Source organism: Mytilus edulis, chromosome 11, assembly GCF_963676685.1.
Source record: "Mytilus edulis chromosome 11, xbMytEdul2.2, whole genome shotgun sequence".
NCBI lineage: Eukaryota > Metazoa > Mollusca > Bivalvia > Mytilida > Mytilidae > Mytilus > Mytilus edulis.
The window spans coordinates 3553890-3580434 of record NC_092354.1 but is presented as its reverse complement, the minus strand read 5'-3'; the positions used below and the strand labels follow the sequence as shown (position 1 = coordinate 3580434).

At 33.0% G+C, this 26545-nt stretch overlaps 1 protein-coding gene across 1 annotated transcript in view; it reads left to right on the top strand.

Annotated features, from left to right (window-relative positions):
- LOC139495380 (uncharacterized) overlaps positions 1-23894 on the top strand; it is a 41251-nt gene extending 17357 nt beyond the window's left edge. Inside the window, exons 7-12 of the mRNA XM_071283687.1 lie at positions 5854-5929; positions 11952-12194; positions 12669-13157; positions 15610-15716; positions 18144-18597; positions 23123-23894. Of these exons, the coding sequence (XP_071139788.1) occupies positions 5854-5929; positions 11952-12194; positions 12669-13157; positions 15610-15716; positions 18144-18597; positions 23123-23514 (1761 nt within the window). The 3' untranslated portion in view covers positions 23515-23894. The remainder of the gene's footprint in view (positions 1-5853; positions 5930-11951; positions 12195-12668; positions 13158-15609; positions 15717-18143; positions 18598-23122) is intronic.
- The last annotated feature ends 2651 nt before the right edge of the window (positions 23895-26545 follow it).

Sequence of the window (26545 nt, the reverse complement as noted above, 5' to 3'; positions counted from 1 at the left end):
TAGTCAGTTAACCCATTAAGGAGTTATTGCCCTTTATAGTCAATTTTTAACCATTTTTTCTAAAATTTTAGTATTCTTTTAAAAAATCTTCTTCTCTGAAACTACTTGGCCAAATTTAACCAAACTTAGCCACAATCATCATTTGGGTATCTAGTTTTAAAAATGTGTGGCGTGACCCTGTCAAACCAAGATGGCCGCCATGGCTAAAAATAGAACATTGGGGTGAAATGTAGATTTTGGCTTATTACTCTAAAACCAAAGCATTTAGAGCAAATCTGACATGGGGTAAAATAATCTATTAGGTCAAGATCTATCTGCCCTGAAATTTTCAGACAAAACAGACAACCTTTTGTTGGGTTGCTGCCCCAAAATTAGTAATTTTAAGGACATTTTGCAGTTTTTGGTTATTATCTTGAATATTATAATAGCTAGAGATAAACTGTAAGCAGCAATAATGTTCAGCAAAGTAAGATCTACAAATAGGTCAACATGACCAAAATTTCAGTTTACCCCTTATTGCACTTTATAGTCATTTTTTAACAATTTTCATAAATTTTTGTAAATTTTTAGAATATATTTTCCACTGTAAGTACGGGGCCAAGTTCATTATAGATAGAGATAATTGTAGCAAGAAGAATGTCCAGTAAAGTTAGATCTACAAACACATCATGATCACCAAAACACAATTTGGTCATGAATTTATTTGTGTCCATTGTGTAATATGCACATAAACCAAGGTGCGCGACACAGGCTCTTGAGAGCCTCTAGTTTAATACGCAAGTCAAAATTTTGACGGGACATATTATGGGATACAAATGTCCGGTGTCTGTCCGTCTGTCCGGGGTAAACATGTCGCACCATAACTTGAGAACACCTTATTTAAATTTCATGAAACTTAATATAGTTGTTTCTTCTGATGGTCAAATGATCTGTATACTTTTTGGTGAAAATAAGATTTAAACTTTATGAGTTACGGCACTTTGTAACTAAAACAGTGGTGTGATTCTTTTTCACATGTCGCACCGTATTTCAAAAATGATTCTTGATTATTGCTTGATTATTGCTTAAAACTTTACACACTTCTTAGTTACATAAATCTTAATATCTATCACTTTTTGGTGATGATTCAAAATTTCATTTTTGAGTATTTTGTAAAAAAGGGGGAGTTTTTTTTACATGTTGCGCCGTATCTCAAAATTTATGATCTGTATACATTTTGGTGAGTATTGAGTATTTTGTAAAAAGGATCTACTGTAAATAGACTATTTTCATATTACTGACTCTTGACTCTTGATATATGTTCCATTTTTGTCTCACCTGTGACGAAAGTCGTAGAGTGAGACATGGGTATTACTATCCGGTGGCAGCTTAAACTATTTGTCTGTCATATGTCCAATGTCCTTGACCTCATTTTCATGGTTCAGCGACTGCTTGAAAAAAAATTGGATTTTTGGTTATGTGAATTTCTCACTTATGAGTAAAAGGATAACTATATTTGGTATATGGTTCCTTGCAACGTCTACATGTCCGTCAGATAGAGGTCACCTGACCTCCACCTCATTTCATGGATCAGTGCTCAAGGTTAACGTTATGTGATTAGGTCCATTTCTCGGATACTATAGGCAGTAGGTCAGCTATGTATGGTGTATAGAATGATTGTAAGGGGTACAAATCAGTCTGGCAGGTTTCATCTGACCTTGACCTCATTTTCACGTTTCATTGGTCAATGTTAAATTTTTGTGTTTTGGTCTGTTTTTCTAATACTATAAGCAATAGGTCAACAGTACTTGGTGTATGGAGTAATGATTGTAAGGTTTACATGTCTGACTGGCAGGTGTCATTTGTCCTTGACCTCATTTTCATGGTTCATTGGTCAATATTAAGTTTTAGTGTTTTGGTCTGTTTTTCTAATACTATAAGCAATAGGTCAACTATGTTTGGTGTATGGAATGATTGTAAGGTGAATATGTCTGTCTGGCAGGGTTCATCTGACCTTGACCTCATTTTCATGGTTTGTTGGTCAGTGTTTAGTTTTCCTGTTTAAGTCTGCTTCTTAGATACTATAAGCAATAAGGTCAACTTTATTTGATGCATGGAATGATTGTAAGGTGTACATGTCTGTCTGACTTGGTTTATATGACCTTGACCTCATTTTCATGGATCATTAATAATTTTAAGTTTATGTGATACTTGTAGTGAAACTTTATCTTTAGGACTATCAACATAAAACCAATCATGGTAAGTAATCAGGCGAGACATTTCAGCGGGTGCACTCTTGTCAGAATTATTCCGTTTTACTTTTCTAAAAACCATATATACTTATATTGGGTGAATGCCCCCCAGACTAGGCAAGTTAGTTGGGGTCAAGAGACCCTTTGTCTATAATTTTGAAAACCATTATAAAGAGAAAATCTGACAAGACCTAAAATTTTCAGGATGTTGAGCTCTGCCAATTGTCTATACTTGTCAAAACTGTCAGATGACTTCTTGTAGGATTTATTGCCCTCAAATGACAAATTTTACCATTTTTTTATTTTTGCCTACTATCTTGAAAACTATAATAGATACAGCGGTAAAGATGATGAACAAGGCAAGTTCTACAGATAGGTCAACATGGTCAAAATTGTCTATAGACTCCTTATTAAAGTTATTGCCCTTCGCTGACCAATCTTTCCGTTTTTATGCCCCACCTACGATAGTAGAGGGGCATTATGTTTTCTGGTCTGTGGCTCCGTTCGTCTGTTAGTCTGTGCGTCCGTTCGTCTGTGCGTCCGTTCATCTGTGCGTCCGTTCAGGTTAAAGTTTTTGGTCAAGGTAGTTTTTGATGAATCTGAAGTCCAATCAACTTGAAACTTAGTACACGTGTTGCTTATGATATGATCTTTCTAATTTTAAAGCCAAATTAGACTGTTGACCCCAATTTTACGGTCCACTGAACATAGAAAATTAAAGGGGGGAGTTTCATGTTAAAGTTTTTGGTCAAGGTAGTTTTTGATGAAGCTGAAGTCCAATCAACTTAAAACTTAGTACACTTGTTGCTTATGATACGATCTTTCTTATTTTAAGGCCAAATTAAACTTTGACCCCAATTTCACGGTCCACTGAACATAGAAAATGAATGGGGGAGTTTCAGGTTAAGGTTTTTGGTCAACGTAGTTTTTGATGAAGCTGAAGTCCAATCAACTTGAAACTTAGTACACTTGTTGCTTATGATATGATCATTCTAATTTTACAGCCAAGTTAGACTTTTGACCCAATTTCACAGTCCACTGAACATAGAAAATGAAAGAGGGAGTTTCAGGTTAAAGTTTTTGGTCAAGGTAGTTTTTGATGAAATTGAAGTCCAATCAACTTGAAACTTAGTACATATGTTTCTTATAGTATAATCTTTCTAATTTTAATGCCAAATTAGATTATTACCCAATTTTTACAGTCCATGGAACATGGAAAATGATATTGCAAATGGGGCATCCGTGTTCTTTGGACACATTCTTGTTTGCCTTCTATCTTAAAACTATATTAGACAGATAGAAAATTAGCTAGACAAAAACGATCAGCAAAACAAAATCTACAATAAAGACAATATGGAGGAAATGGTCAGACGACTCCTTTTTGGAGTTATTGTCCTTAAAAGACGATTTTCACCTTTTTGTTTTGCGTTTTGTCATAAATGATAGAAAATTATAATAGATAAAGACATTTCAAATCACAAAATGATCAGCAAGTCAAGATCTACTTACAATTCAAATTTTGCCGATATATTTAAGTAGACTGACTCTTTATAGGAGTGATTGCCCTTAAATGAGGATTTTGTTTATCTTCTTTTGTGTTTTGAGCAAAAACTAAAGAAGTTAGAGAGAAACTAAACAGGCTAAATGATAAGCAATACAAGATCATCTAAACTGATTTTTGTCGTGAATTCTATTCTTGTCTACAATGTTGGAGAGTGTCCGTTGTTGAATATGCACATAGACCAAGGTGAGCGACACAGGCTCTTTAGAGACTCTAGTTAAAAGTTATCTAGTAAATAAAATCATCTAGTTAATCCTGCAGCCATATTAATTTTTATGCAAGGAGAAGTATTTAGATATATATTGAAATTCTCAAAATAGATAGAGTTGTTCAACATGTTCAACAAGAAAAAAAAAGAAATATATATATATATATATATATATATATATCTGTCAGTTGTGGATAGATGTCTTATTGGCAGTCTTACCCCAGATGTCTATAGTTTTATACCATATTCATTATACATGTATTAGAATATTCTTATTAGTATATTAGTAATACTTTATAAAACAAATTATCTTAATAATAAAATAAATATGTCTCCTGTCTTACACACTTGATAATATATAAATTAATGCATAAATATATTGTCTAAATTTTTTCTTCACTGTAAAAAGTTAAGAAGACACTTTAAATATCACTATTTTGAACTAAATGTGCATACACACTTATTCAAAATGGTGGAAACTCTAATGCAATGTACTTACCAAAAGATGTTTCCATAAATATTTGTTAAAACATCAATCTTCCTAAATCCAAAAGTCATGCCATCAGAAGAATACATTGCACTATTCAATGTCTATACAGTTATTAGTAAACATCCATTGTAAAATTCTTATTTTATTCATGACAGCTAGAAGACATCTTTGCTTGCCATGTGCATGCTCAAGCCCAGTTCAAATTTTAACTTTGATTGAGGTTTTTAAGGGTATTGTGACAGTGTGATCCTTTTAACATTTTCCCCTAATAATAACTATTAATTACCAAAATCTTGAATATTTGATCTTATAATAAAAAAATACTGTTTGTTTTTTTTTATTTTTATGTTATGAGTTATAGTTAAGTAAATACCTGAAGAAAAATGTATAAAAACATGTGCTTCCCATAATGTTGCCTCAAACTCTGTGTACATTTACAATACAATTTCCTGTCTTCTTGTACTTTACACATGTACACAGAGATAAATTGAAAACAGATGGTGCACATAACATTTATATCACCAGCTCATATTTCTAATTGCTCAACTTTTGCTCAACTTTTGCTCAACTACATGAAAAGTTAAATCAAAGATCAATTGCTCAACTTTTCTTCAACTACAAAAAAAAAATCAAAGTCTGAATGCTCAACTTTTGCTTAACTATATGAAAACGAAAGATCAATTGCTCAACTCTTATTCAACTTAATGGCCAGGTTCAGTTGAGGGCCAGTTGAGCGACATCTATCAAACATACAGTGCTTGGCAAGGTTTGAGTTGAGCTATACAATTGAGAATGGAAATGGGGAATGTGTCAAAGAGACAACAACCCAACCATAGAGCAGACAACAACAGAGGGTCACCAACAGGTCTTCAATGCAACACGAAATTCTCGCACCCGGAGGCGTCCTTCAGCTGGCCCCTAAACAAATATATACTAGTTCAGTGATAATGAACACCATACTAAACTCCAAATTGTACACAAGAAACTAAAAGTTAAAATAATACAAGACTAACAAAGGCCAGAGGCTCCTGACTTGGGACAGGCGCAAAAATGCGGCGGGGTTAAACATGCTTGTGAGATCTCAACCCTCCCCTTATACCTCTATCCAATGCAGAAAGGTAAACGCATAACAATACGCATTAAAATTCAGTTTAAGAGAAGTTCGAGTCTGATGTCAGAAGACGTAACCAAAGAAAGCTGCTCAACACCTAGCCCTCAACTATTTTGCTTAAAACAGCTAGCCCTCAAATGTCCTCCACATATCCCTCAACTGACCCTCAACTTTTTTTCTGTAGGGGTATTAAACTATTTGACAAGTTTTCACATAGGGCATGATAGTCTATATCATATTTTTCTTTTTTAGACTGTCATGTCAAAGACATCCCCAGAAGTAACTCCTGACACCCATTTACAGGAACCTGCAGCACCAGTAGTTGAAGGTAATTATCTAATGTTAATTATTCAGATACCAGCTGAACTGATTTATAATTGCTTGTTTCTAATATACGGATATTTGTTGTCCCAAGTACATCCATACTTTTCTGAGAGTATTGCCACAGTGGGATATAGCTGATCTGCCTAAGACAAGTAAATGGATGTTTTATGTTCTGCCTACAATAGTAGAGGGTCATGATGTTTTCTGGTTTGTGCGTCTGTCCCGGTATCAAGTTAACGTTTTGAATTAAACATGTAGTTTGTGATCACATCAACTTGAAACTTAGTTAATATATATAACTCAAGCAATTGAATATTTGATTACAATTGAGAATGGAAACGGGGAATGCGTCAAAGAAACTTCAACCAGATCAAAAAGTATAAAACAGCCCAAGGCATTCATCTCGAACACGGCCAGAAAATCCCACACCTACAGACTGCTTCAGCTGACTCCTAAACTTTAATGTATACAAGTTCAGTGAAAATGGATGTCTCACTAAAATAAACTATCAGTATTCACAAAGTGTGGAATATTAAAATAAATTAAGTAAATAGACAGGATATCACACAATTATGTATTGAAGGGTTTCTTTTCAAGTACAAACTGATGGACGCCACTAGTGGATCAATAATTGTTCTCATGGACGTTTGGTGAGATTTGTGCTCTATCTGCAATTTTATGTTTAATGTTTTTTTTATGGACTTGTGTTTGTCTTTATGTTAATTCTAATGCAAATAAGGGGAAGTTGAATTGCGATAAACCAGCCATCGGCTTAATTTGATTATACAGAATAAGTAGTTTTTTGGCATATTAATACATTGACACATAGACGGATAGACACATTGACCAGTTGACCTATTAAAAAATCGACATATTAATCAATTGACATATCAAAACATTGACAGATCATCATCTCAAAATTGAGGAATCAAAAATGTATCAAATTCAAACATTGACACATAGACATATGGACACATTGACACATAGACATATGGACACATTGACACATAGACATATGCACACATAGACACATAGACATATGGACACATAGACACATAGACATATGGACACATTGACACATTGACATATGGACACATTGACACATAGACATATGGACACATTGACACATAGACATATGGACACATTGACACATAGACATATGGACACATAGACACATAGACATATGGACACATTGACACATAGACATATGGACACATTGACACATAGACATATGGACACATTGACACATAGACATATGGACACATTGACCAGTTGACAAATTTACAAATCGACATATTAATACACTGACAGTTCTAAAGCTTTTTACACATCAACACCTTGAGAGATCAACACTTAAACAGACTCATATACTGACACATTGACATATTCACTCGTAGACAGATCAACACAAAACAGACTCATCCTTTGACACATTGGCATATATTAATACACCGACAAATCAACACATACACAGATTCATACATTAACACATTGCCATATCAACACACTGACATATTAGAAAAAAAACAGACTCATACTTCGACTCATTGACATATTGAAACACTGACAAATCAACACATTAACAGAGTCATACATCAACATTTGATGTATCAACACATTGACAGATCAACACATTAAAATATGCATTTATCAACACATTGACATATTGACACAGTGACATTTCAACACATTAACAGACTCGCACATCGACACATAGACATATTGACAAACTGACAGAACAACACATTAACAGGCTACTACGGCAACATTGGACATATTGATACACTGACAGATTTAACACATTAACACATTTATCATGTTTATATATCAACACATTGACATATTGATACACTGACATATCAACATATTAACAGACTCATAAATCAGCACATAGATATATTGACACACTGACTGGTTTAACACATTAACAGATTCATATCAACACATTGACATATCGATACATTTACAGATCAACATATAAACAGATTTCTGCATCAATACATTGATATATTGACACAATTACAGATCAACATATCGATACATTTACAGATCAACATATAAACAGATTTCTGCATCAATACATTGATATATTGACACAATTACAGATCAACATATCACTTGACTCAAACGTCAACACAATGACATATTGAAACACTGACAGATCAACACTTTAACACACATACATCATCACGATGATAGATCAACACATGAACAGACACATTGACATATTCACACACTGACAGATCATTATATTACCGGACTCAAACTTGAACAAATTGACATATTGACACACTTACATATCAACATATTGTAACACCTCTGGTATAGCATTACGTCGCTCATATTTAAATGTGTGTGTGTGTGTTTACTTGCTTAACACTAGAACCTTGGTAGCAGGCCTTTTATAATCTTTCACTGGTAATCGTGAAACATGCAATGGTAACTTGCAAACCTTGGTAGCTGGACTGAGTAATCTAAGACACTGGTTTCTTATTCATTTCAAGACAAAATATAACAAAAACAGTTATAAGTTTATCAATGACTATTTAATCAGTCATAAATCAATATATATATGTTATAAATAAATATCCCAAAGCAAAAACGGTTCAGAGCCCCCCTTGGATGTTAATCGTCGTGCGTAAACATGGGAAAGCGGTTTTACTATTTATAGTATTGTAGTAAATAATATAGGTCACTTGTCAGGTCGTAAATATCATAAAAAATCGGGGTTAGCATTAACCTGGTAATGGTTCACAAGTGGTATAGGCTCTGGTAATAATGGTATATCTATCAAAATGGTCAAGGTAATGTTAGCTGAGCTGTCCAGAATCGTCTGCTACAACCGTTTATATAGTCCGGAAGTCTGCGGACACAGAAAGTGTGTCCGTTACTATAACGATAAGTGTGTCCGTAAAATTAACGTAGCGATTGGTTGTAATTCTAAATATACATAATACCGGGTTCTGGAAACTAGGTTATCTCTGTCCATTCCGATTGGTCCTTAAAACCGGAAGTTCCCACGGCAATAATATGGAACATGGCACAAAAACAAATAGAAATACACAACTGTCGAGGAAAAAGGGGAGATATGGGCTTATCAAGAATAACCCTTAGTGGGAACGTACCCTGGTTACAATATAGACCCTTAACGTGATTGAATAAAACAGGTGAGCAAAAGAGACAAGCGATATACAGGTCAAACTAATGCTGGGATCATGTCAAAGTACCCCCCTGGTCAAACAGTGAGAACGAACCCTGTCCTATCAATATTTCCCATAAACAATAATATAATACATATAATACAATACAATACGGCCGCGATACCTGAAATATAAAGTGTTCATAGGCATAGTCCTTCCGTTCATAATATAACAGTGCAGCTCAGAGTAACGGAACACGAAAATGAAAGTGAAAGTAGAAATGAACTCTCTGAGCAACACAAGAAAAGAATGAAACATGATACATATAAACCTATCAATCTTAACTCCTACCCTTAGGCATAACAATATGACCAGACTCAAACATCAACAAATTGACATATTGACACACTTACATATCAACATATAACCAGACTCATACATCAACACATTGACATATTGACACACTTACATATCAACATATAACCAGATTCATACATCAACACATTGACATATTGACACGCTTACATATCAACATATAACATGTATAACCAGATTCATACATCAACACATGGACATATTGACACACTAATATATCAACATATAACCAGATTCAAACATCAACACATTGACATATTGACACACTAACATATCAATATATACCCAGACTCAAACAACAGCACACTGACAGATGAATACATTAACAGACTCGTACATCAACACATTGACATATTGAAACATTGACAGATCAACTCTTTAGCACACAAACATCATCACACTAATAGATCACACATTGACAGACTCATGCATCAGCACATTGAATACTGACACACTGACATATCAACATATTACCAGACTCAAACATCAACACATTGACATACTGACACACTGAGAGATCAACATCTTACCAGACTGAAACATCAACACATTGACACACTGACAGATGAACATCTTACCAGACTATAACATCAACACATTGACATATTGACACACTGACATATCAACACATTCCCTGACTCAAGCATCAACACATTGACATAATGACACACTGAATATCAACATCTTACCAGACTCATACATTGACACATTGACAGATCTACACATTAACAGACTGAAACATTTGCATATCGACAAATTGACACACTGACAAATCCACACATAAACAGGCTAAAATATTCACACGTCGACATATTGACACATTGACAGGATCATACATCAATACATAGACATGTAGACACTCTTGACATATTGAACCACAAACATATTGAACAACGCATACATTAACACATTAACATATTGACACACTGACAAATAAACACATTAACAGTCTCTAACATCCACAAGTTGACATTACTACACCTTAACAGACTCAAATAGCAACACATTGGCATATTGACACACTGACAGATGAACACTATAACAGATTAATAAATCTACACATGACATATCAACACATCAACATATCAACACATTAACATACTAAAACATCTACACATTAATACATTGACATACTGACAAATCAACCCATTAACAGATTCAAACATCAACGCATTAACACACGGATATATCAATACATTAACACTCATACATCGACACATAAACATATTGACACACTGACATATTAACTAAAATTTCAGACTCATACATACACCTTGACATATTGGCACACTAACAGATCAACAGATTAACAGACTCGTACATTAACATGTATACATATCAACACACTTATAAATTAACACATTAACAGATAAATTCATCCACATAGAGATATCAACAAACTGACATTTTAACACATTATCATGCAGACTCATACATCGACACATAGACATATTAACACACTGAAATTTCAACACATTAAAATATTCATATATCAACACATGAACATATAAAAACACTAACAATTTAACACATTAACAGACTTCTACATCATTACACCAATAATCCAATACACAAACAGGCTAATACATCAACACATATACATAAAGACATTCTGACAGATTTAACACACTGACATATCGAAGAGATGACATATCAACATATTAACCAACAAATGAGGAGAAATTATCTATGAGTGTGTGCACAGTCATGGATATAACTCTATAGGGTTATTACAGGAAAATAACACACATTTGTTATTGTAGACTAAAAAATCAAAGAAATGTGATAACATACGCATGTTACATGTTTCAAAAGGGACAATATACATCATTAATGTTGTTTAAATTTGTAAAAGTTCTATTGATATTACGTTTGTCTATATGTATACTTAACTATTGAAAGATATAACAGTTCATAGTTTGCCATTTTGCATAATACACCTATATGTTATCACAGAAAAAATATGCCTGAAATAACTAAAGGGTGTTATCACAGCTTCTCTATATCACTTCAAAGGATTTGCTCAGACATAGATCATGCTTAATTACAATGTATTTTAATTTATTGTAAGAAATAATGACCAGAGCATGTAATGAGGTTCTGCGCAAGTTTCTCAGTGATTCCCAAGTGTCTTATATAATAAGTTACATTCCTTTAATAACTTAGCCTTGTTATTACAGCTAAGTTTATCCCTTAATAGCCTCAACTCATTGATTTATCATAGTTAATCAAAAATGTATTAATTTACTTAAGAAATTAGTTATCAAGGCTATGCATTTAGTTTCTGCGCAGAGTCTCAAGAGTTCCCTAGAGCCCACTATAAATGAAATAATTTTACAAATAACAAACATATGTTATTACAGATTTAGAATATTTTAGGAAGAAAATCTGTAAAAACACACACAAGTTATTTTCTGTAATAACCCTATAGAGTTATATCTCTGACTGGTGTATGGATACATTTTTTTTCACAACATGAACAAATCAAAACTTTCAAATTTTTTTTTTTAGATTCCATCGGAAAAGGGCAACAGTCTGCCATGTTAAATCGTTTATTAGGGAATGGCAGCTATGAATCATTTGATATGAGATGCATGGTAACTGGTCAATTTTCTGTTGGGAAAACGACTCTTGTGAAGCAGTTAGCTGGGGATGTCATACCAGAAGGGCGACATCCCACTGATGGGATTTCTCTGGTAGAAGGTCGCTGTGGCCTCGACATTCAGTCAAAAGAGTGGATTCTTGTTGATCCAGGTGAGAAAGAGCACAAGAAGAATATCTGACCACATTAAAAAAAAACTATATTGCATGGACTGCCCTATCACCAGACATGTTATAGCACTGATTTAAATAGTTTCACATTGTAGTCATTTTTTGTGCCTTCTATTCACGCACCATATTAATTCAATATCAAATCTGATTTGTGTATGAAAATCTTAACATTTTACTAATCTTATAAGAAAGATGTTAAGGTTTTATATTTTGAAATTGAATTTAAATGTTAAAATTATTCAATGAATTAACATTATTTTCCATATTCAGTAATGTCATCATCAATCAGTTAAAATATGACTCTTTAAAATGTGTTAATAGCATTATGTGAATGTTACACCTGATAAGAGATCATTCTAATCTTAATTACTGATTTTTCTTACATTCTTCACTTCGTTGTGACAGCCTGCAGCTGATTTTGATTTGATTTGCCTGATGTATTAAATATAATTTCAGACTCTTATAATGCCCTGGATGTTGTGTACAGTAAGGTTTTAATGACCTCTCTGGAAGAAGAGGAGGAGAGTGAACTAACCAAAAAGTTCATCAAAGCTTCAGATACAAGCCCAACTGGTTATGCCAAAGCTACACTTTCCTCTTTGTCCTCAGAACAGTCTGCAGCAACACAATCTCTACCATCAACGAAATCCTCCAATGTGCCTCACACAGTCAAACAGATGGAAAAGAAAATGAGAACAAGAATGACTAAAGAAGAAATAAGAAAGAAAATGGAAAAGTTCCTCAAAAGTGGGAAGTATAAGATGAAAGTCGGACGTCTTATCTTCTGGGATTTTGGTGGACAATATGTTTTTCTAACAACACATCAGACCTTCATGACGTTCCGGGCATTGTTTCTTGTAGTATTTGATGGGAGCAAAGATTTGCATGAACAGGTCCCTGATGTGATGTGTTTTCCAGGGCAGCACATGACGCCAACGCCAGCAGGTAATGTGCATGTTATTTACACTCAGATAATGAAAACAGGATACATTTCTATGACAGCAAGGTGATAGTTCAAAAAACAATTAAAATTGTCTAAATATTTAAGCCAATCTAAATGTTTACGTAACTTGTTTACATTGACACTTTGAGCTTGTCACAAACGTAACAATATTAACCTCAATATGTCTCACATTTTGAAACATTGATATGAGGTAAGACACTAATATTTATCAAATATACCAGGTTTAAATTTTTGTACGTCGGAAAGTGGTTTAGATTTTGAATGAGTAAATTCTCACAAAAAAGGAGCTGATGATTTTATCATAAGCATGAACAGAGTGTTGCATTTATTGACAGACAACATTATATTTTTGCAGTCATATATTGGTATGAAGTTGGCTTCGTTGTCGTCGTCCGAAGACAAGTTGGATTTTTGCACAATAACTTAAGTTTAATAAATGGATCTCTTTGAAATATTACCATAAGGTTCAATACCACAAAAGGAAGGTTGGGTTTGATTTTGGGGGTTATGGTACCATCATTTAAGGAAAAAGGGGCCAAAAATAAGCATTTTTGTAACTTCCAGACAATAACTTGTGTGTTAGTGTATGGATCTCTCTTACATTGTACCACAAGGTTCCATATCACAAAGGAAATGCTGGGATTGATGTTGGGGGTAATTGCCTCAAAATTTTTGGAATTAGCGACCAAAAAGGGTAAAAAAACATGCATTTTTTTAGTTTCAGGACAATAACTTTTGTGTGAGTGTATGGATCTTTCTGAAATTATACTACAAGGTTCCATATCACAAAGGGAAGGCTGGGTTTGAGTTTTGGGGCAAAAAGGACACAAAAAAGCTTTTTTTCTAGTTTCCAGACAATAACTTGTGTTCAAGTGTATGGATCTCTCTGATTAATTGTACTGCAAGGTATTATACCACAATGGGAAGGCTGGGATTGAGTTTAGGGTGTTGAATCATAAGGGGTTCAAAAAATTTGGGGGGGATTTTTTTTTCTTTAATTATTTTTATTTTAAGTTGTTTATTTCTATATATATATATATATATATAAAAGCAAATAATAATGATATGGCAGGATATAAATACCAAACAGGATATGTGAATTATTATATTAAGTATTGCGCTATAGCAAGAAATTTTCAATTGCACAGTATTGCGCTATAGCAAGAAATCTTCAATTGCACAGTATTGTAGGTGTGATCTGACCTTAACCTCATTTCAATTCATTGAGTTTTAGTATTTTTTCTAATACTATATGTAATAGGTCAACTATATTTGGTGTATGGAAATATTTTATGATGTACATGTCAGTCTCCATGTATCATCTGACCTTGACCTTATTTTCATGGATCATTGATCAATGTTAAGTTTTCATGGTTAAGTTTGTTTGTTAGATACTATAAGCAATAGTTCGACTATATTTAATGCATAGATTGATTCTACGGTGTACATGTCTGCCTGGCATGGTTCGTCTGACCCTGACCTCCTTTTCATGGTTCATTGGTCAATGTTAAATTTTCTAGGTCATATCTATAAATTAACTGTTTACAAAACTTTTGAATTTTTAAAATACTTAGGCTTTTCTACCTCAGGAATAGATTACCTTGGGTGTATTTGGCAAAACTTCAGGAATTTTTTGTCCTCAATGCTCTTCAACCTCGTACTTTATTTGGCCTTTTTAACTTTTTTGGATTCGAGCGTCACTGATGAGTCCTTTGTAGACAGACCGGTCAACTACATATAGTGAATTGAATGATTGTTAGGAGTACATGTATTTCTGTTTAGTTTATCTGACCTTGACCTCATTTTCTTGGATCATGCTAAGTTTTTTGTGATAGTTGTAGTAAAACTTTATATTTAGGACTATCAACATAATATAAATGGTTAGTAAAGAAGGCGAGAAATTTCAGTGTGTGCACTATTGTTGTTATTCCTTAATTCTATTTTTGTTAAAACTTTGTATTAAATAGCAGCAAAAACAAATGTTATCCTTACTTGTGTCAAAATATGTTTATTTGTTGTAAAAGTAAGTTAAGCAATGTATTGTCAAATTCACAATTAATGGCCTTGTCATTAAGCAATGTTAACAACAATGTTTTCCTATAGAAAGTCAGATTGTTTTATAATGAGTAAACCAAAAAACATATTTAATGTTAGAATGTTTACATACTTGATTTCTCAAAATATCTACCCAAAGACTAAAAATTGTAGTTTTGATGAAATTTTTCTTCATACACCATCCAGATTTATTTCCTTATATGTTATGCCTAAAAAAGTAAGTAGGGGAATGGAATTACTTGTTAAATTTGTTCATGAATTTGTATTCCATCTGCTTCCTTTGTTTAATATTCACATAGACCAAGGTGAAAGACGCAGGCTCTTTAGAGCCTCTGGTTTATACTTTTTTTTATGACAGAGTATGATTTCATTTTGTAGTATTCTTGCAATATTGGGTCAATTCCATCCTGACCTATTGTAAGGTTGTATATGCAGGCATACCAAAAATCTTGTTTGTTGCCACTCACAAGGACAAAGTACCAATGGTGAGTGATCTTATGTTAGAAATATAGTAGTAAGTCATTGCCATTTGAAACACTTGAATAATGTGTAAAAACTGCTTACATGATGATGATATGCCCATATGTCTTAACTTGACCAAACTTCGTATAAAGCTACACTATCGAAAGAAAAAAAGATCCTAATTGATTTGTGGGTAATAGACTTAAGATCAGATTACAGGGACTATAACTAGAGTAGAATATATGAAGAAACACTTATACATAAGAAAATGATATTGGTTAGCATTTGTATTAATATTCAATTTGATATATCTCATTGTCATGGAGATTTTCTGCCGTGTCACTCTCGGTCATGGTCTATTGACTTTAAACAATTGTTCAGTTTAAATGTTAAAGTTTGTATTTTTTTTGCCTTGTTACTCTCGGGCATGGTCTATTGACTATAACAATTGCTCAGTTTAAATGTTAAAGTTTGTATTTTCTTTTTAAGTCAGTTTTATTTCAACAAATATGCTGACAATATGAAAGTTTAGTGATGTTAGAGGCCAAAATATTTGAAATTCCAAAACGTAATACAAATGTTGATGAGTTGGTGAAATAAAAAATCGGGACAGGTAATGCATGAGGACGATTTATGATTTGTTTTAAAATAAGTTCAATTTTATCAACAAAAAATTGAAGTTAAACAATATCCATATGTTTATGCAAATACCCTCTTGACCTGTTTTAGATTTATTGCCAACTTATTAACTGTGACTTATGTTGTTTACTTGTGTTTCTTTACTAGGTAGGTAAAGTGAATTACCAAACAAAAATATCAATAGCAAGTTTTTCTTTCAAAATACCCTTTTCATTTTATTTCCCTTGGAAGGTAAGATTTAACAACTGATAACAGTTTCAGTCTGTTATCTTTGAAAGTATGAGATCTAGGTTAAAAGTGTAAAATTGACGTTTGAGAGAAGATGTATGTCACTTGAAAATTTGAGATAAATCTAATTGTAGAACGTGTTATTAATGATGGTGATATCAACTTAACAGTCCTGTTGGATTTTAAGAAAGCTTTTGATGTAGTAGATCATGATTTTCTCTGAAAAAAATTTGAAATTTATGGATTTGATAATACTGCTGTTTCTTTTTTAAAATCATATTTGAATGAAAGAACTCAACAAGTACAAATTGGTAATGCTCATTCTGAAAAACTTTATATCAAGTATGGTGTCCCCAAAGGCTCCATATTAGGCCCCCTTCTATTTATATTATACATAAACGACCTTCCTTTTTATATGAAAAATTCTTTCACTGTTATATGCCTATGATTCAACTTTACATCTTTCTGGTAATGGTTATCAAACTCTACAGTCAAAGGTACAAGAAGATGTACATGGTATTGAGGAATGGTGCAATGATCATGATGATAACAATATGTTCATCAATAAAAATAAAACAAAATATATGATTATTGGAATGAAGCAAAGAGCAATGCCACATTACAATGAGAGTTGTTTAACTATTAACAATCAAGTGATACAATCTTCCACATGCAAAGGTATTTTAGGAATTCAAATTGACCCTTCCCTCACATGGACAAACCAAATTGATGTGCTCTGCTCAAAAATATCATCTAGACTATATATATCTACTATTAAAGATTAAACAATTTTTAAATCTAGACAACAGAAAATTATTCTATATTGGTTTTATCTTGCCACTAATTGATTATTGTTGTTAAGTGTGGAGTAGTTGTAGCAGTGAGGATATTAAAATTACAAAAGAGAGCTGCTAGATTAATACTAGAAACCGACCCTTTCGCTCTTTCTTGCCCTTATTCAAACACTTAAACTGGTTGACAGTTGAACAGAGAATAAAATATCACAAGTTTGTGATGACATTTAAGTGCATTAAAAATGACGCCCCATCATATCTAACTGACAAGTTTCATTATGTTTCAGACATAAATAAATACATACCCCTGGAGAAATGCTGTTCAAGGAAACCTCATACTCCCTAAACCAAGAACAGAATTGTTCAAAATCTTTTTTACGTATTCGAGACCATTCTTGTGGAATAATTTGCCAATACCGTGAAAAAATATTACAAATGTTAATTCTTTCAAATACAACATTTATAACAGATCATTTATTGAAATCAACCTAGCTGTATAAATAATATTAAAAACTGATTATGTCATCATGTTTATTTATTCATCACATTTTATCAAGTTGTATTGAACATTATTATCATACTTGACTTTTTATACTAATGTATGCAATGTATATGTTTGCATTTTGTTTGAATTTTCACGATGAGGGCCTCAGGGAAGATTAACTCATTGTGTAACTCTCTTAAAACAATGTATTGTTGTTGTTGTTGTTATTCCACCATTGAAGATGCATTTAAATCACCAGGTGTGCGATACAGTGTATTATTCTGTCAACTTTTTATGTTTAACAGGAGAATATTGAGACCAGACGTGAAGAGCTTTACAGAGGAATTGAGGAGTTGTTTAAAGACCACGAGGGAAAACATCATCTGGTCCTTAGACCTCTGATATTTGTCAATGCCAAAGATCAAGCCGACCCAGAAATAGAAGTTCTGAAGAAAACAATAACAGAACTTACATTCGACCACCCATGCTGGGGTGAAAGAATGCCCAATGCTTGTGTTCCACTAGAGCTAGAGATCGCTGAACTAGTGGCAGAAGGAAAACAAATAATGTCATTGGCTGAAGTTAAAGAATTAAATGCTATCAGCGAGGTGTCTGTCCTGTCCCCTGAGCAGTTGACTGATTTCCTACATTTTCATCATTCCCTTGGGAAGATTGTTTATTTCGATACTCCCCAGCTGAGAGATAATGTAATCATCAACCCTCTTCTTATGGTGGAAGTTATGAGATCTTTTATCACAGGTGTGTATGTATTTTCATTGTGTAGTGAATATATATATATTGCAGTTAAAAATGTTCCAATATCCAAAAAGTGTTTACCTACCTTTTATTAGAGCGTGACAGACTGTTGGATAGTATCCTATACTAATATTATTGTTGGTATGTGAGAACTATATGTAATATGATTAGTAAAAAGATTAATCTTTTTTTTATCCACAGTGTTAAAAATTGTGAAATGCATGCAATTTCTTATCAGATTTCTGAATAAAAATGTTGTTTTTTAATTGGTGATGTACGACAGCAGGCAACCGAGGAGTTTACTTAGATACTTAGATCAAATTTGAATTGTGTGGCGTCACTTTTATTATACTAGAGTATGTCCCTTTAATTTATAAATGGGAAAATTGCTGAATTTTTTGTTTCCATTGTCTTACTTAAGTTTGCCTCAACCAGGGACTTTCTATACTAACTGATTACTCAGCCGCCTATTTAAAGCTACCACCCAACAATAAACTTAGTTCTGATATACAATGCTAGTATATATTTGCGTACTTCACAGTACATTGTAATTGTATAATTATTATTAGCTGTATATATAAAATCTGATTAATAGCGATTTAAGATGACACAAAATATAAGATTTTAAAGAATGATGAATTATTTAACTGAGACGTATCGTTTTGAAGAACACCCCAGTTGTGTAAAATGGTTACCATATCACACAAGTTTAAAGATCAATATTTAAAAGACGAGAAATCTTTTGAAAACATGAAAAGCAGTTTGCAATGACAAAATGTATAAAATTTCATAAAAACCATTTTTTGTTAAACTTGAACATATAGTTTATTTGTAGTTATGTAGAATACTTCAAAATGTGAAATGATTTGCTATAAAGTCACGTGACATTAGCTATGGCCGAGATCAGTCTGATAATGTGTATAGATATCGTTATAATTGACTATTCCCGTTAGTATAGAAAGTCCCTGCCTCAACCAAACTTTATGAATTATATACAAAATACTTATTACCACAAAACAAAGATCAAGTTTGAATTTTGGTGCCTTCCCTTTTACCGTTCTAGAGTTATGCTTCTTACAAATGGAAACAAGGCGGAATATTTCGTTTCTGTTCTCCGACTTAAGTTTACTTCAACGAAATTTTATGAAACTTAAATATAATATATTTTTTTTCAATTTAAACTGAAACTGATATTTATTTAGTATAAACATGATAAAGGTATCGGTTTAACTATAGAACTACATGGTTTCCAAATATAAGATATATTTGAACAATGCTAAAAAACTTTGAGAATGCAAGTAGTTCTATCTCGTTATGAGTTGATTTTCAACACAATTATGTTTTGAGACAATGTGTAGTTTTTATATATTTAAACTGAAACTCTTATACTAGGCTTTTTATAGAAGGTGAATGTAGACGTGGTTAGTGAGACATTCAGTTTCACTAAACTAACATACATTATTGTTTAGGGACCAGCTGATGCACCCCTAGGGTTGCGAGATTTTTTCGATGTGTTGGTGTCCTTTGACTGTTTTTGTGTTTTGGTCTATTTTTCTTAAACTATAAGTAATAGGTCAACTATATTTGTTGTATGTAAGCATTGTTAGCTGCAATTGTCTGGCTGGCATGGTTCTTCTGACCTTGACCTCATTTTCATGGTTCATTGGTCTTTGTTTAGCTATCTTGGTTAATGTTAAGTTCAGTGACAGTTGTAATAAAGCTTTATACTTAGGACTCTCAACATAATATCAATGATTAGTAAAGAAGGCGAGACATTTCAGTGTGAAACACAATTGCAAAATGGTATAAGTGCCCATAATGATGCCTAGTGTTACAAATTATTCATTGGTTCCCATTTTTGAAATATTTGTCAAAAGATACAAGTTTTATACACAGATTTAAATGAAACTTGTATTTTGATGGAAGATATCCTGGATTAATCAATTGTCTGAAAGTCTGCAGACATTTATTCTTCATAATCATGAAATATCAACTATTAATACTTAGTTCTCCCATCATGTTGTAACTGTGTCACTTTCTATTTATATTAGGGAACAAATTTCATCCAGAAATCTGATCCTCACCAATAGAGCAGAAATTCCTGCTAAATTAAACCAAACAGTGAAGTTGAAAGAAATTTTTACGGACACCATCACGAGTTGGTTGACTGTTATGAAATATTAGTTTCACAGATGATAACGGATTATGTGGTATCTATGGCAATGTCAGTTTATGAGTTTGAATATCCCTCTGGTATATCACGCTCCTGTTTTATACTATCATATTTGTCTGTTTGTCTTTTTCTTTTTTTGCCATGGCGATGTCAGTTTATGAGTTTGAATATCCCTCTGGTATATCTTGCTCCTGTTTTATACTATCATATTTGTCTGTTTATCTTTTTCTTTTTTTGCCATGGCGATGTCAGTTTATGAGTATGAATGTCCCTCTGTTATATTTCGCCCCTTTTTTATAATATCATATTAGTCTGTTTGTCTTTTCTTTGTTACCCATGGCAATGTCAGTTTATGAGTTTGAATATCCCTCTGGTATATCACGCTCCTGTTTTATACTATCATATTTGTCTGTTTGTCTTTTTCTTTTTTTGCCATGGCGATGTCAGTTTATGAGTTTGAATATCCCTCTGGTATATCTTGCTCCTGTTTTATACTATCATATTTGTCTGTTTATCTTTTTCCTTTTTTGCCATGGCGATGTCAGTTTATGAGTATGAATGTCCCTCTGTTATATTTCGCCCCTTTTTTATAATATCATATTTGTCTGTTTGTCTTTTTCTTTGTTAGCCTTGGAGATGTCAGTTTATGAGTTTTAATGTCCCTCTGTTATATTTCGCTTCTATTTTATAATATCATATTTGTCTGTCTTTTTTTTCTTAGTCATGGCATTTTCAGTTTATGAGTTTAAATGTCCCTCTGGTATATTTTGCCCTATTTTATACTATCATATTTGTCTGTTTGTCTTTTTCTTTTTAAGCCATGGCTATGTCAGTTTATGAGTTTTAATGTCCCTCTGGTATATTTCGCTCCTGTTTTATAATATCATATTTGTCTGTTTGTCTTTTTCTTTTTAAGCCTTGGAGATGTCAGTTTATGAGTTTCAATGTGCCTCTGGTATACTTCACCCCTATTTTATAATATCATATTTGTCTGTTTCTGTTTTTCTTTTTTAGCCTTGGCGATGTGAGTTTATGAGTTTGAATGTCCCTCTGGTATATTTTGCCCCTATTTTATAATATCAAATTTGTCTGTTTGTCTTTTTCTTTTTTAGCCATGGCGATGTCAGTTTGAATATCCCTCTGGTATATCTCGCCCCTATTTTATAAATATCATATTTCATGTATTTGTCAAGGAAAAAAATCACATTCAGTGTATTTAACATAAATGTCTTCTTTATATATACGATCACAGCTTGGGAACTTACCTCAAAATTAATAAATTACCCACCGAAAAGGATCACAGCTTGGGAACTTACCTCAAAATTAATAAATTACCCACCGAAAAGGATCACAGCTTGGGAACTTACCTCAAAATTAATAAATTACCCACCGAAAAGGATCACAGCTTGGGAACTTACCTCAAAACTAATAAATTACCCACCGAAAAGGATCACAGCTTGGGAACTTACCTCAAAATTAATAAATTACCCACCGAAAAGGATCACAGCTTGGGAACTTACCTCAAAATTAATAAATTACCCACCGAAAAGGATCACAGCTTGGGAACTTACCTCAAAATTAATAAATTACCCACGGAAAAGGATCACAGCTTGGGAACTTACCTCAAAATTAATAAATTACCCACCCAAAAGGATCACAGCTTGGGAACTTACCTCAAAACTAATAAATTACCCACCCAAAAGGAATGCAGCTTGAGAACTTACCTCAAAATTAATAAATTACGCACCGAAAAGGAATGCAGCTTGGGAACTTACCACAAAACTAATAAATTACCCACGAAAAGGATCACAGCTTAGAAACTTACCTCAAAACTAATAAATTACCCACCCAAAAGTAATGTATTTAATCAAGGTAATCAAGGTAATAAACATTCAAAATATTTGTTTACTTCATGTACTTAGAATAAATAGTAACTGAGGAGTAAACTTTATGTGCTAAAAGCTGGAAAATAAAAATATGAACGACAGTAATTGACTGACAAGATGTCATCATGTATGACTGCCATGCATCATTTCTTCTACAGAAAACATGTAGAAACCATGCAAACATTTGAAAACTCACAGTTTTCCCACAGCACATGCAAGCCTTGTTTCAGATTATTTTCTTACAAATGGAAAATGATTCAACTTTGATCATCAAATCCCGTTATAACAGACTAGACAAAAACATAATGTGTTCTGATACAAAAGACATTTAATTGAAATATTAGGATGAATTGTTTTTTCCAGTGATGATCTAAGTGAGCGATACAAATTGTTTTATCATGTAGCTTTTATAGACCGGTATTACCTCATAATATAGTCTGATAACATATTCTTTATTTCATTTTTATAGATGTTGCATTTTGGCCCACAGAAAATAAAACAAGGGAAACCTTTCAAAAGATGTCTGAAAATGGAATGATACAAAAAGTAGACCTCTACCAGATTTGGGAACAAGATGAATTCCGTCAGATTTTACCATTTAAAGAGTACATATTTGATATGCTGATACATCTAGATATCGTATCCGAACAACGGAGATATGATACAAAAACAGGAAGCCGTCTACCAATAGAAAACTTCTTTGTACCCTGTATGCTTACCCAAAGAAATGATACAGATTTCTTGACACAAGAATGTACACCAGAGAGGACACTTAGTTTGGCCTTTTTTTCAAAGGAACCATCATACCTCCTGCCTTACCAAATCGTCTCATATGTGCATGTCTCAGTATGTGGACATTAAAACAATACCGTGGAAGGAAACTTATGTTTTCTGGGTTTGTTGGGTTATCAGTTGATAAAGAGCATGATATCGTTGTCTGTGTAGAAGGTAACAAGATCTTACTGTACCTAGTCCACAAACGCTCCAAGGGCCTGATAGTTCCTGAGATAGCCACTAGTGTCAGAGAATGTTTGCATTTAACATTGGAGAGGATTTCGGAATTTTATCAGTCCACTGTCCACGAAAAAGTCATCAGTCAACTACCATTTCACACTGAGTATTCCTGCTCAAGATTTATCTGTTACTTTCCAGAAGAAAGATTAGCTTTAAAAACTGATGAGTGCGTTTGTAACCATGGTGACGACATTACACTCAACTGGAAGGTTTGGAACCAGAAACAGGTTTGAATACTAGCATTGAATATGCAACTTTTTTGTGTAATCACTTAATTTCCCCTACCACAATAAAGAGATGTAGTTGAAGTTGACACTTTGTACACACGTTCCCTATGATCTTTCTACTTTTAATGCCAAATTAGAGTTTTGACCCAAATTTCACGGTCCACTGAACACAGAAAGTGATAATGCAGGTGGAGCATCTATGTACTATGGACGCATTGTTGTTTTCTTATTATAACATGTGACGAGACAAACAGAAAAGAAAATCTAGTCTTTTTTTGGAAAGCAACCAATTAAAGTAAAATAGTAAATTTACGATTGGCTAACTTTTAATCCATTTAAATATATATGTACAATTTGTTAAAAAGATATGGTTCTTTTTGCTCAACAGGAATTTCAAGACATAACTTACATTTCACGAGGTAGTTTACCTTATTGAGTTTTATATCAACTCTAAGGTTTATCTGTTTGCAGTTAGTTAATAAGATATTTACAGAAAGATATGTCCATGTTAATCAATCGAATTCAGGTCATAGTTACTGTTAAGAGTTCAAATTGTTGTGTTTAGTATATGCTTTGTTATAATAAGTGTCTGTACAGTTTCTTGTGGATGTTACATTTACAATAATATTTGTTTTCCTTTAATAGAAACAAAAGCAGTGTGATCCGGATTGTACAGGTATAGTTATGTGTTTTGTGTCTGATGTCAATATAATCAGTGTCAAGTGTCTGATGTTCATTTGATCAGTATTATATATCTGATGTCTATGTGATCAGTATCAGATGTCTGATGTCAATGTAATCAGTGTCAAGTGTCTGATGTTAACTTTGTGTTTTGTTATTGATAAAATAATACCTAAAGCGTTAATAAAGAATTGACATGACCTCTCAGTGATACTTCCTTAACTGACTGAACTAATTAAACCACGAAGGTGTCAACCCCTAGGATACCTAAGTTGTAAATGATATAACATATGAGAATTATTGGATTTCAAGCTCTTGGGTTTCGTAATAAACTTCTTTCAGTTACATCAGTTAAAATTTCACAATAAAATTATAAAATTAGAAGCTACCGGTTCAGAAGACATTTTGTATCTTAAAATGCATTCCATAAAAAAACAAGTCTTCTGTTGTTGTTTTTTTTTTTTGTTGTATCACAGACACATCATGCATATCAACCAATTTCTATAGGCGACTTAAGCTTTGTAATTTGAGAAAGATTAATAGTACATGTACCAGGAATGTCAAAGAGATGTTCCATTAAATATCATGTGTAGCGGGCTAAGTAAACAGCGTTCTATTACAATTTGTGAACAGTTGCGTTATTCAGTATAAGTATAATATTTTCATCTACTTTCATTTGATATCAAAACTCAGTTTTTATGCATAATGTAAATAAATAAGTCGTATACTGAGAAGATCATTTGACTGCTAGATACAAATTATTGTCAAGTTTACCAATTACCTATATATTTGGGTTTATGTTCAAGTTTTGTCAATATAATGCGGCTGTTAAATACTGGCAATTTAATGGGAGGTTTATCTTGCTATAAACAGCGGTATACTACTGTTGCCTTTATTTATCTTGCTATAAAAACAGGTTGAACGATTTTCTTAGGAAATATGATAGTTATCCTTGTATAAATAGGTTATATCTTGTTTAAGCTGTATGGTGATGTAATGTGCGTGTAAAAATTTATCATATGTATTTTTTATATATTAATTTAAGGTTTGAGTGAAGATGCATTATCTCAGATTCCAAGTAACACAGAGTTGCTTCGTTTGTCTGTTAATTGTGACAAACACATGATACATGATTTAGCTATTCATCTTGACATGGAAGAAACAGAATGGAGTGATATGGTAGAGAATTACCCAAGAAATACACAGATGGTCAAGTTTTTAACACTTATTGATTTGAGAGAGAACAATGGCATACGTTTTGGAGATTTGGCCAAAGGCTTAATTGAAATGAAAATAACAACACATACCTTATGTATGGTAAGCTATGTATGATATTGGTAAATTAATCCTTTTCTTCATGTTCTTATTCTGTTTTAAGCTCACCTGGCCCGAAGGGCTAAGCGACCTTTTCTCATCACTTGGCGTCCGTCATCGTCCGTCGTCGTTAACTTTTACAAAAATATTCTCCTCTGAAACTGCTTGGCCAAACTTAACCAAACTTGGCCACAATCATCATTGGGGTATCTAGTTTAAGAAATGTGTTCGGTGACCAAGATGGCTACCATGGCTAAAAATAGAACATAGGGGTAAAATGCAGTTTTTGGCTTATAACTTAAAAACCAAAGCATTGAGAGCAAATCTGACAGGAAGTTAAATTGTTGATCAGGTCAAGATCTATCTGCCCTGGAATTTTCAGATGAATCTGATAACCGGTTGTTAAGATGCTGCCCCTGAATTGGTAATTTTAAAGAAATTTTGCTGTTTTTTGGTTTTTATCTAGAATAATATTATAGATAGAAATAAACTGTAAACAGCAATAATGTACAGCAAAGTGTAAACAGCAATAATGTACATCAAAGTAAGACATAAAAATAAGTGAACATGACCAAAATAGTCAATTCACCCCCTAAGGAGTTATTACCCTTCATAGTCATGATAGTCAATATTTAACCATGTTAACAATTTTCATA